At 42.8% G+C, this 12,575-nt stretch overlaps 1 protein-coding gene and 1 pseudogene across 2 annotated transcripts in view; one reads left to right on the top strand and one right to left on the bottom strand.

Moving 5' to 3' along the window:
- The window catches only part of LOC121459019 (RUN domain-containing protein 3B), a 153,656-nt gene that overhangs the window by 117,838 nt on the left and 23,243 nt on the right, over window positions 1–12,575 (top strand). For both annotated transcript variants that reach the window (XM_041668506.1, XM_041668505.1), the window contains exon 8: window positions 3,848–4,005. In XM_041668506.1, the coding sequence (XP_041524440.1) occupies window positions 3,848–4,005 (158 nt within the window). The remainder of the gene's footprint in view (window positions 1–3,847; window positions 4,006–12,575) is intronic.
- Window positions 5,101–7,513, bottom strand: LOC121458626 (annotated as a pseudogene).

The raw sequence follows: 12,575 nt of genomic DNA, 5'->3' as shown, positions 1-12,575 counted from the left end.
CTCGTGGTGGCAGAGTGTGACTGTTCACTGTTTCTCACTTGAGAACTGTGAGGTAGAGCAAGATGTGTGTGGATCCAGTGCCTTGGCTGGCCCAGTTCTTTGCACCACATTGCAACACTTCCTACTTGAAGTTGTTCACGCTGTTGAACAGCTTATTGCAACGAAGTGAGAGGCATCCAGACTTTAGGTACATCCAGATTCATAAATGCACAGAGATGTTTCTTCCCATCATGAAAGGACGTTTTGAATACCTTTGGGGGCAGCTGATTTGCAGATAATTTTGAAATTTTCTAAAACATCCTGCTTCCTGAAGATAAATGTCAGGAGATTCATCCTCTTAGTGAAGAAGAATCACAGCTTTCCCAGAAAGGAAACTGCAGAGATGCAGGAATGTGCAGCAAATGCTGGAACTGCAGAGATGCAGTTGTGTGTAGTGAATATTGGAACTGAAGATACAGGAGTGTGCGGCGAATACTGAAGCTGCAGAGATGCAGGAGTGTGCAGTGAATGCTAGGAATGCAGGAGTGTGTAGCAAATACTGGAACTGCAGGGATGTAAGAGTTGCAGCAAATACTGGAGCTGCAGAGATGCAGAGAGTGTAGCGAATACTGGAGCTGCAGGGATGCAAGAGTGTGTGGCTGAATACTGAAACTGCAGAGATACTGACCGTGGTAGCGTGAATGTAATTGGCTCCAAAATCTCATAGGGAGTAGCACTATTAGGAGGTGTGGCTTTCTTGGAGTAGGTATGGCCTCATTGAAGGAAGTGTGTCACTGTGGGAGTGGGCTTCCTCAGTGTCACAGTTAGTTTCCTGTTGCCCACAAGATGTAGCTGTCTCAGCTCCAGCACCATCAGCCACGACGCTTCCACTGTGATAAAAATGGTCTGAAACTATAAGCCACCCCAATTAAGTGCTTTCTTTCTGAGAGTTGCCGTAGTCATGGTGTCCCTTCACAGTGTTAGAAAACCCTAAGACACTGAGTATGTGGCAGAATTATGTACTAAGCAGGCATTTCTTTCAGAAGAAGAGCAAAAAACTGGTCCAGCCAAACTCAGAAACTTTATCTGATGAGCTTGAAATTGGTGCCAAGATCATGGAACTAGTGATTTTAGGGAGAATTTGGTGTCCCTGGTCCAGAACTCCTGAAGACTCCAGAATATTAAAGACAACCTTATAGAAGAGAAAGTGTGATGTGCACTTGAATGCATTGGCACAGGAGACCACTTTCTAAATATAACCCCAGTAGCACAGACACTGAGAGAAACAATTAATAAATAGGACCTCCTGAAACTGAGAAGCTTCTATAAAGCAAGTCAACAAGACAAAATGGCAGACTACAGAGTGGGAAAAGATCTTCACCAAACTCACATTGAACAGAGGACTGATCTCCAAAATATACAAAGAACTCAAGAACTTGGTCATTAAAAGAACAAATAATCTAATTTTAAAAATGGGGTACTAAGCCGGGCGGTGGTGGCGCACGCCTTTAATCCCAGCACTCGGGAGGCAGAGGCAGGCTGATCTCTGTGAGTTCGAGACCAGCCTGGTCTACAAGAGCTAGTTCCAGGACAGGCTCCAAAACCACAGAGAAACCCTGTCTCGAAAAACCAAAAAAAAAAAAAAAATGGGGTACTAGCCTAAACAGAGAACTCTGAACAGAGGAATCTAAAATGGCTGAAAGATACTTAAGGAAATCATCAACATCCTTAGTCATAAGAAAAATGTAAATCAAAACTCTGAGATTCCATCTTACACCTGTAAGAATGGCCAAGATCAAAACGCTGATGACAGCTTATGCTGGAGAGGTTGTGGGGTAAAGGGAACACTCTTCCATTGCTGGTGGGAGTGCGAACTGGTACATCTGCTTTGTAAATCAATATGGTAATTTCTCAGAAAATTAGGAAACAACCTACCTCAAGACCCAGCAATACCACTTTGGGGTATATACCCAAAGGATGCTCAATCATACCAGAAGGAAATGTTCAACTATGTTCATAGCAGCATTGTTTATCATAGCCAGAACCTGGAAACAACCTAAATGCCCCTCAACTGAAGAATGGATAAAGAAAAAAAATGTGGTACATTTACACAGTGGAGTACTACACAGCAGAAAAAATGACATCTTGAAATTTGTGGACAAATATGATCTAGAAAACATCATATTGAGTGAGGTAACCCAAATCCAGAAAGATGAATATAATATGTACTTACTCATAAGTGGCTTTTATACATAAAGCAAAGAAAAACCAGCCTACAATTCACAATCCCAGAGAACTTAGACAACAAAGAAGACCCTAAGAGAGACACATAAGGATCTAATCTTCATGGGAAGTAGAAAAAGACAAGATCTCCTGAGTAAATTGGAAGCGTGGGAATTCTAGGAGAGGATAGAAGGGGAGGAGAAAAGACAGGAGGGAAGTGGAGAAACAAGTCAAGGTGAAAGGGGCCTGGAGAGATACCTCAGTGGTTAGAGTCCTGCTCTTCCAGAGTACCTCTGGGTAATTCCAAACACCCACAAGACCTGCCAGATGCTCCAACTCCAGTTCCAGGAAACAGGTACCAGGCATGCACATGATGGATAAACATTCGTAGAGGCAAAACTCCCACATACATAAAAATAAAGGCAATGTGGGAAGGAGGACAAATATCTTAATTTCTCAATAGTAAAAGACACGAACTTTTTAAAGTAGCTTTTCTTTGCTTATGTTTGCTTCTGTTTTAGTCTTCATTTCTGAAGTGTTTACACAGGGCCTTGAACTAGTCTTGAAAACATCTGTCCATGAGGTCTCTACCCAATATGTGGGAAGAAATTCTTGGTTTGGCAGTGCCTATGATTTGGGTGTGCCTAAAGAAGTGAAGGTAGAAGATACTTGTAAAGTTATCCTTTGGTCATGAATGTTTTGTGGCCTCCGTAAAAAAAAAAGGGTCAAACAGGTAACTCCTTCACTACCCAGTCACACTGTGTGCCAGCTAACACAGACCTTTGTTTTTGCTAGTCACTAATAATTTCATTTGTAGGAGGAAGTTTATAAAAGGTTGAAAGAAGGAAGTAGCAAAAACCAACGTTGGTCTTTGATATCAAAGAAAGAAGTTGTTTCTGGTCCCAGAATAAGTATTTTCAACGAACAAGCCCCGGGTAGTGTAAAGCAGTTAGCCTTGGAGTCCATCAGGAGAAGATGCAGGACAAGAGAAGCAGATCCCAGGTGGAGCGGAAAGTGTGGGCATGCATACCCAGAAATGAAAGAGTGTTTTTAGACTCTTGAGTTTACACCAATTTGTTAGTGGTATAGTTAGTTGTGAAACCTGCCTTGCACCTACTACTTAATTTACTTTTTGGTTAACTTCTGTAAGTATCAAATATATAGTGCCCAGCAGTCCAGGAGAACATCAGTTATTGCTTTGAAGCCATCATCTGCCATCTGTTTCTAATGAGTGGGATCTGGAGTTGGTTCCTTGTATACAGAAAGTATACAAGTATTGAGTATTAGAGTATTGATATTTGTAATTAGATGAAAACCTGTGTTTATCATCACAAAGTCCTGTTTAGGTCCTGTGCATTAAGTAACCCTTTCACTCTGAAAGGGAGAGGTGAGGGCAGGAGGTGAAGTTCAAGGTCATCTGAGACTATATAGTAGACCCCACCTCCCATTCCATTTCCCCAAATAACAGTCAAAAATGCAGAGTGCATATTAAGCTTCCTTGTTCAATTAAAATTATTCATCAGTAGTATTTTGAGATGTTTCGTTATGAAATAGATGGACATACTGCTGACGGTGTTCATCATTGATCTTAAGATGTCTTAGAATTTCTACAGTTAACCTTACCCTTGCGCTACTGTGTCTCCAGGGTTATCTTGAAGAACTCTTACGGCTTCGTGAGAACCAGCTTTCTGAATCTGTCTCTCAGAATAAAGTGCTGCTTCAGAGGATTGAAGATTCTGACCTGGCCCACAAGCTGGAGAAGGAACAGTTAGAATACATCATCGTGGAGCTTCAAGATCAGCTGTAAGTGAGGTTCTTTCCTAAGAATGGCGATGCGTAGACATGAGCGTGGAGTGGGCTCTGCTACACAGTCTAATTCCAGACATCTGCTTGCCACTCAGAGCTTCTCGCTCTTTGTAAGAAAGTGGTTTTGTTCCTTACTAGAAAAGTCATCTGATTTCACTGTGGGGAAATTAGAAAACACACGGCGAAAATTAAAATTCCCTTCAGTTCTTCTGTGTAGTACGCACTCGAAATACATGATTTCTACTTAAGTCTCTGTTTCTGCAGGCTGGGCCATCAAGCTTACTGACGCACATCCAGCCCTTAAGTCTCTGTTTCTGCAGGCTGGGCATCAAGTTACTGACGCACATCCTCAGCCCTGAAGCACTCGTGGAGCTGAATTAGTTACTGATTGACTGCAAACATTGTACCTTAGACCAGTATTACTCAAGTGCAGTCCTGATGGATGAAGCTGAAGGCAGGCTCTGCCGCGGCATCACTGTGCACATTTAATGCAATCTCCTCTGGAAGAATTTTGCAGCAGGCAGTTTTTAGATGAGCACAGCTATGGTGTGTGGAGAGTTGCCTTCTGGTATGAGCTCCTTCGCCTGTCACTGCTCAAAGCACTCACCCTAATGCTACCGTTTTGTCAAAATTATGTTAATTTTTTTATAGTGAAAATTCTCCACATAATAGATTTTACTCTTAAAGGATATTTTTTTTAATTTAAAGCAACTATATTTATATTTGGGTGACATTCAACCTTAATAGAAATATAATCATTCCCATTATGAATCATTCTGCTTTGTGATTCATCTCCGTGTTATTCCCACCCGATCATAAGGAACAAAGCTACCTTGCAGTCCAGTTAACAGGAGGTGGAAGGGGGAGAGCTGAACTCAGGGGCGACTTAAGACCATGCTAGTCACATACCACAAATAAGTAGTAGACTTCTCGAGTCTGCTTTCAAACAACCTATTAGTCAGAGATGTGAGCCGAAGCTGCGGCCGGCCATGCTGACCTTCAGTGAGGGAGACAATATTCTTTTGTGAGCACACACTCTGGTTGTCAAAGGAGTCCTTTGTCTCTGTCCCTGCTGTCACTTCCTGTAGAGCCTTACCTGGGGTAGTAGGCTGTGTAGTTCATGAAGAGCTGCAGTGCCCGCTGGGCAGTGTGTGGTGGAGGGCTGCAGTGCCCTGGGACTCTGCTGGGCACTGTGTGGTGGAGGGCTGAAGTGCCAGGGACTCTGCTGGGCAGTGTGTGGTGGAGGGCTGTAGTGCCCGGAGACTCTGCTGGGCACTGTGTGGTGGAGGGCTGCAGGGCCCAGGGACTCTGCTGGGCACTGTGTGGTGGAGGGCTGTAGTGCCCGGAGACTCTGCTGGGCACTGTGTGGTGGAGGGCTGCAGGGCCCAGGGACTCTGCTGGGCAGTGTGTGGTGGAGGGCTCCAGGGCCCAGGGACTGGAGAACAGAGACGGCTGATAAATGGCAGCTTCAGTAGGAATCACGGCTGCAGAAGCTGGGAATGTGCAGGAGGAGACAGGCATGTGACTTTCATGGCAGCGGGGATAACCATTTCGATTTAAAGTGCCCCCCATTTGTACAAAGTATATCTCCTCAGCTGAACACTGAAAGACTGACACATATCTCACCTTCATGGTTTTTTTTTTTTCAAATGATACTTCTATGCAGCCATGAATGCTCTGTCTGCAGACTTCATCTGGGTAAAGGCATCTCCTGATGGGCGGCCCGGGTATTCAATACCATGGGAACCCCATGCATTGTCCAGAATGCCCTCTACTGTGGCAGTGTAGGGAAGACCTCACACATATACAGTCTCTTACGTTTGTGGGGAGCACACATTGCTGAGGTAGTACCAGGATAATGGGAGGGCTTAGATGTGGAATCAGGGGCTGAGGAGAACCCATTCGGCTCCTGTTGCACTTGGGCGGTACTTCTGAAAAGCTCCATGTATCTTTTACCAGCAAGTAATTATGCTTCCGCAGGGAATTCTGAGTGTATTCCTCACAAGCAAAGAGCACAGAAGCATCTCCTGTCGTTCTACCATCAGGATGGGTGACAAAGAAGATGCCTTCCTTTCCCCCAGAGATGGGGCAATGCTGTCCTAGGAAGGCTACCGCCCCTTCAGCTGTGGCTGTGAAAGGGAGCATGCGGGTGATGACTTGCTTTTCCTTGGAGAGGAACTAGGCTACCTCATTGGATGTCTCTCCAGCAATCTTAAGAAAGTCTTCACCCATTGCTTTGTAAACCTCGAGGTACCAATTCCCATGGTTCCCTGTGTGATGTTTGTGCCTCTGTAGAGCTTGATCTCTGTGCTCCTCACTTACAAACCTGACCAGAGCGTCTCCATCGCTCCACTCCTGAGCATGCAGACAGAGTGCTGCACCTCCCTTGGCGATATTTAGTGCTTTGAAGAACCTTACAATGTCTTAATCAAAAGACTGCCAGGGCAAACCTTGAGCCCTCACGACCTACCGTGTTGTCAGCAGTGAGCTCCATCTTGCATGTACCACTTTCAGATTGTAGCTTACTCCCTCTGGATCTGAAATTTGTGATTGTAAGGTTCTGAGATCATCGCTAAAATTATGTTCCCCATATTTTCAACTTGAGACGTTCCACATCAGGAGACAGGGTCGTTTTACTCAAAGGTTAGGCTTTTCGCCATCGCTGCTAGGTCCAGCTTGTCAATATGAGGTGAGCCAAGGCAATATTTATTGAATTCTCTTTGAAGATCAAAAAAGGAATAGAAGCATTCAGGTAGTAGTAATGCATTCTTCTGGGAAGCCTCAGGATGCAAGATTTCCCTGACATGAAGCTGCCCATCAGTACACAAACAGAAGGAAGTCCCTACCCCAGTGTTCAGTTCATTGCTCGCTGATGGTTAAACTGTCCGGAAGGTTTGGTCCAGCTGTGGCATGAAAGACAGGTTTTAAGCATCTATTTTAGTTTCTTCTTTGCAATCCTCCGTCAGTTCCAACTGATCCAGTCTAACTAGTACTTTGTGCAACTGTCCCACCTTCTTGTTGGCCAAATCTAGGACTTTCCATAACAGCAGGATCAGCTCCTTCTCATCCGAACCTGGCTTGGCTTTTGTGGCCCCAGCAGTAATCCCAAAAAGCACCCGCAAATAATCCAGAGAGCCATCATGCCAATAGGTGGGGAAGGGGAGAAGGGGAGTTGGAAGTGAGAACAAGAAAACCTGTGCTAAAACCCTCTTCCAAGAGAGAAAGCACCCACCCCCGTCCTCACAGCCGCCAGGGCAAAAGGCAGTATCCAGCAACCCAAGCCCCTGGCAGGAACTCCACACCCAGGGCAGAAAGGGGATGGATAGAGGGAGCAGCAGGCTTGCCCTTGCTGTATCCAATTGCTGGTGCGTCTATGAGAAAAGCCGAGGAGCCGGTGGTACCCCCTTAAAGGATAAATTTTAAATATTAGACTTTCAGAAAAATTATAAGAACTAGTACACAGAATTTACATACTTACGTTCCAGGATTTATCAGATTTTAACATTTTGTCTTGTAATTCTCCCTCTCCTCACACATGCATGCAGATTTTTAACCATGTAGATGCTGTTAACATTATCATGCCTTCTGCTTCTGTGTGTCTGAGATAGCCAAAGTTCGTGAGTCAGTTTTAACAGGTCAGATTGATTTCGTATTTCCGTTTCATTGACTGTTCTGAAATCTTCCCTCGGTGCACTTCTGTTTCCCTGTCACCAAATCCAATTCAAGTCCGTGTGTTCTATTTGGTTCCATTTTTTCTTCAGTCACTTTAACTTGGAGCAGTTTCTCGGTTTGTCTCACATGAGATTGATGAGGATCAGAAATTCAGGCCAGGGATTTTTATTGTACTGTAGTGTTCCTTGCGTTTGCTTTGATAAACTTGTCTCCCCTCTCCCCCCTCCCCCCCACAAAATCTAACAGAAGTTACTTTCGCCTTAAGGGTTTAATATATGTCAGGCAGTGGTGCACACCTTTAATCCTAGCACTCGGGAGGGGAGGCAGAGGCAGGCAGATCTCTGAGTTCAAGTTCAGCCTGGTCTACAAGAGCGAGTTCCAGGACAGGAACCAAAGCTACAGAGAAACCCTGTCTTGAAAAACAAAACAAAGCAAAACAAAAAGATAGTAATGTAGGAGATTGACATCATCAATCCCATAGTTGTTTAAAGAGTATCATATATAATAGAATAGTTTGCTAACAGCCATGGATTTAGACCCTTGGGTATAAGATTTGCTGTTTAAACAATCGTAAAACATGTACTGCAAACCTCAGAAATAGAGACCCATAAAACAATGTGTAAAATCTGAAAACCTCGTCCTATTCAACACCAATAAATATGAAGAATTCTTAACAACCCTGATGCATTTTTTCCTTTAATGACTTAAAAATTTTAGTAATGGTAAATGTTCTGTGTGGTCTTGTGAGGGAAGGAACTGAAGAGTCTAAACAATATAAGAAAGAATCACTCATTGTTGAAGTAATTCAAGAACCTACCACATAGCTGTGAATCACAGTAAATACTGATGTTGCCATCTATCAGCTAGCAAAACAAAGTCACTGATGGTTCACAGTTTAGGATGAGTGGTGTAGATACCGGCAAGTGCGAGCGATGATGTCATCGTGGTCTACTTAAAAATGGATGTTGTGACCTGTCATAATCATTTGGTCATCTGTAATTTAGCAGATGATACTTGTTAATAAAGTTTAACTTAGAATCGTGTTATATTAACACAGTTGCATACTTCATTGTCCATATTAGAGCAGATACTAAGAAAATGCAGCGAGGACTAAGGAGATGGCTCTGTTGGTAAAGTTCTGACCTGAGTTTGATCCCATAACCTATGTGAAGAAGCCAGGTGCGGTGACACACACTTGTCATCCCAGCACTGGAAAGGGAAGGCGAGACAAGCCAGTTCCTAGGGCTCGCTGGCCAGCCCTCCAATCTGCTTGGCAAGCTCCAGGCTAGACGTAGATGCTGTTTGAAAAATAAAAGTGGTGGATGGTGCCCAGAGACCAGTACCAAAGGTTGTCTGGTAACCTATAGACGTGTGTTCAGATACAGATGTACACACATAGACATAAACACGCAGACAAAGAAAGCAGAAAAGAAAAAGCGCAGTCAGACTAGAAAGGTAAACCACGTTGCATTACTTCTTTTGAATATTTTTGGGAAATTCAGTAGAATACTAAATTTTCAAAGATAACCATATGATATGAATAGTACTCCATTGCTTCTTCACAGGATATATACCATTAAAATGCATATTCTCCTATTATTATTTTCAGCTTATAACACTGTATTTTATTTTCACATAATTTGCAAGATTGATGCATTTAAAAGGTTCTAGTTGTGGGCAAAAAAATATTTAAACATGTCATTTGTAGTATTGATAACTGGTGAGTGAGAACAGATTTAAAGGAGGAGAGTTCTTATTTTAATGAAGTTAAGTTGATATAAATTCAGATCAGAGCATTATAATCTTAAAATGTTAAATGTAATCTTTATAGTAACCAAAGAAAATATAGAGTATATGTGAGAGGAAATAAATTAAAACATTGTTTTACAAAAACATGAAAGAAAACAAGAATACCAGTAAATGAGGGAAGATAGCTTATAGTCATGAAAACAAACACCAAATCTATCTGAGTCTCTATGTATTAGAAGTTAGGCTCTCTAAGAAACAGATTGGAAGCATAGGAGAAGAAATCATCTGGTCCAGAGGAACACAGTCTACAAGAGACTGTAGGCTCAAAGACAAAGAGGGGAAGGGTAGTAATTAATAGAACAGGTATAGTTACACAAGAGTCAGAGGAAATAGTTTAAAGCTGCAGAATTATGACTCATATAATAAAAGCTCATATAGCTATACATTAATTGATAGAGCATCAGAATTTATGTAGAAAAATGAACAGAATTGAAGGCAAAACAAGTTACATAATAATAGTTTGAGAATTCACTGACATTCTGAGCAATGACTATAAGAAGAAAGGAAGCAAAATATTTAAGCAACACATGAAGTCAGGTAGCATTGTACCCAGCATATACATTCTCAAGGGCCGTTCCAAGACATTATGTCTGTGAGAACACAGTTCTTAATAGATTTTTAAAGATAGCATGAAGTGTCTCCTCTAGCAAAAAGAAAGCAGAATGTGATTTATGGATAAAATAGAATACTATCTAGCTTAAAATGGGAAGAAATTTGTGATACGCTACAATAGGGATGAAGGATATGCTACAGGATGTTATTCCTGCCAAGTGAAAAAAAACACAAAAAACTGACCCCACTTACATGAGCAATATTGATCACTTTTCTCCTTGCTGTGTCCAAATAACCGAGAAGCAGCAGCTTCAGTGGGAGAGGGTTTTATTTTGTAGTTTAAGAGGATGAACTCCATCATGGGAGCAAAGTGCGGCTGCAGGATTGTGAAGCAGCTGGTAGCAGTGCGGCTTTCAGAAGGCAGAGAGCATGAGGAGGGCCTGCCTACCAAACCTCAAGTCTGCTGCCACGGAGTCTCTCTCTCTCTAAAGATTCTACAGCCTTCCACAAAGTGGCACCAGTTGGGAACCACAGCTAAAACATGAGCCTGTGGGGCATAATTTATAGTTGAAACAACAGTGAGTCAACATAGTAAAGGCACAGAGACAGAAAGTGGAATAGCCGGGCATTGCAGCACAGGCCTTACTATTTTCCTCCTGTTTTCATGGTGTGTGTGTGTGTGTGTGTGTGAGAGAGAGGGGGGGGGAGAAAGGGGAGAGAGAGAGGTTGATTTCAGGGATGACAGGGTTTTTTTGTTTTGTTTTGTTTTCAATACATACTGACTGTATTTCTGCTCCCTGCCCTCCTTGAGCTCACCCCTACAACCCAGATCCACTCCTCCATTTCCCTTCAGAAAAAACGCAGGCCTTCCAGGGATATCAGTCAGACATGACGTAACACGATACAAAGCCTCATATCCAGGCTGGATAAGGCAACCCGGTAGGAGAAAGGCGATTCCAAGAACAGGCAAAAAGAGTCAGAGACACTCCCACTCCCACTGTTAGGAGCCCCCAAGAATACCCAGTTACACAGCCATAGCATATGCAGAAGGTCCTTGCTGCTTCCGTCTCTGAGCCCCTATGAGCTCCGCTTAGTTGATTCTGTGGGCCGTGTTCTTGTGGAGTTCTCAACCACTCTGACTCCTACAGTTCTTCCTTCTGATCTGTAGGGTTCTGTGAGCTCTGAGGGGAGGGACCTGATTGAGATTTCCATTTGGGCTGTCTCTCCATCTAATGTTTGACTGTGGGCCTCTGCTTCTGCTCCCATCCACTGCCAGCAGAGGCCTCTCTGAAGACGAATGGTGTAAGCACTAATCTGGAAACCAGAAATACTCAAGTCTTTAGACGGATTCACAGGCAATAGCCTACAAGATACAAGTGTAGGAAATAGGAAAGGATTTTCTGCTAGGACTCTATTTGCTGAGGATTAAGACCTAGATTGACAAGTGGGACACATAAACCTAAGAAGCTTCTGTACAACTAAGGAAGCAATCATTATCAGTTGTGGAAGAATCCCACGGAGTGGGGTATCTTTACCAGCTGACAAAGAATTAATAGAACATGCAAATGTCTTTAATCCCAGCACACAGGAGACAGAGGAGGTGGATCTCTATGAGTTCCCAATCAGCCAATATTAAAGAGACCTTGTCTCAAACAAAACAAACAAAAAACACAATATAGTAATGGTTTCTAGGGCTGGGGAGAAAATCACTATTGCTGCATAATGGATAGATCTCATCTCAGGTTTACAAGAGCAGAGAGGACAGGGCCTGGTACTCTGCAGGCTCAGACAAGGGGATGATAGATTCCATTTGCCTACTCTGCAGAGTGAGTTCAAGGCCAGCCTGGGCAACGTAGTGAGACCTTATCTCAAAATGAAGAGACAAAAGATAGCTAAGGCCACACCACCAACCATACTAGACCCAAGCATCTATCAGCCAACAAAAGAGGAGGAAAGAACAAGAAGTTGATAATGGCTCTTGGTTTCACATCCTGTGAATGTGTCAAATATCACCAAGTATGGCACCAAAACTGGCAAGATGTTTTATAGTGTGTGAATTTTACCATGAAATCATTTTAAATTTAAAACGTATCATTTGGTGTCTATAGCTATTAATGTTTTCATCGAGAAAGTGTCAGGTGTTTATATAAGAGTGACGTGAGCCCAGTTAGCCATTGCCCAGATTGGTCAGTTTCCTTTTCTTTCCTGAACTGTTTCTGAGGCAAGTCATGTCCTTTCATTCCTACATTCTTTACTAGACATCTCTTAAAACTAGACATTTTCTCACATACTCACAGCCTATGAAATTAGAAGCATTTTTTATCACTCAATCTTCATTAATAACAAAATCCTTGCAGTTGTCTAAAAATATCTTTTCTGTAGTGTAATTTATTGAATCAGAATTGATTCCTCTTCTATTTCTATTAGATAACCTCTGTGTGCTCCTTATTCTAAGTCACTGGCTTCATTAGCATCAGCTCTGGGTGGGTTATCAGACTCCAGCCTTGGCCAGAACCTGATTTTAACAGGCTTCC

This window comes from Microtus oregoni, unplaced genomic scaffold, assembly GCF_018167655.1.
Source record: "Microtus oregoni isolate MIOR12 unplaced genomic scaffold, Mior012 000018F_ref0000195, whole genome shotgun sequence".
NCBI lineage: Eukaryota > Metazoa > Chordata > Mammalia > Rodentia > Cricetidae > Microtus > Microtus oregoni.
Note: the sequence above shows the minus strand (reverse complement) of the source record. Positions and strands in the feature narration are given on the sequence as shown.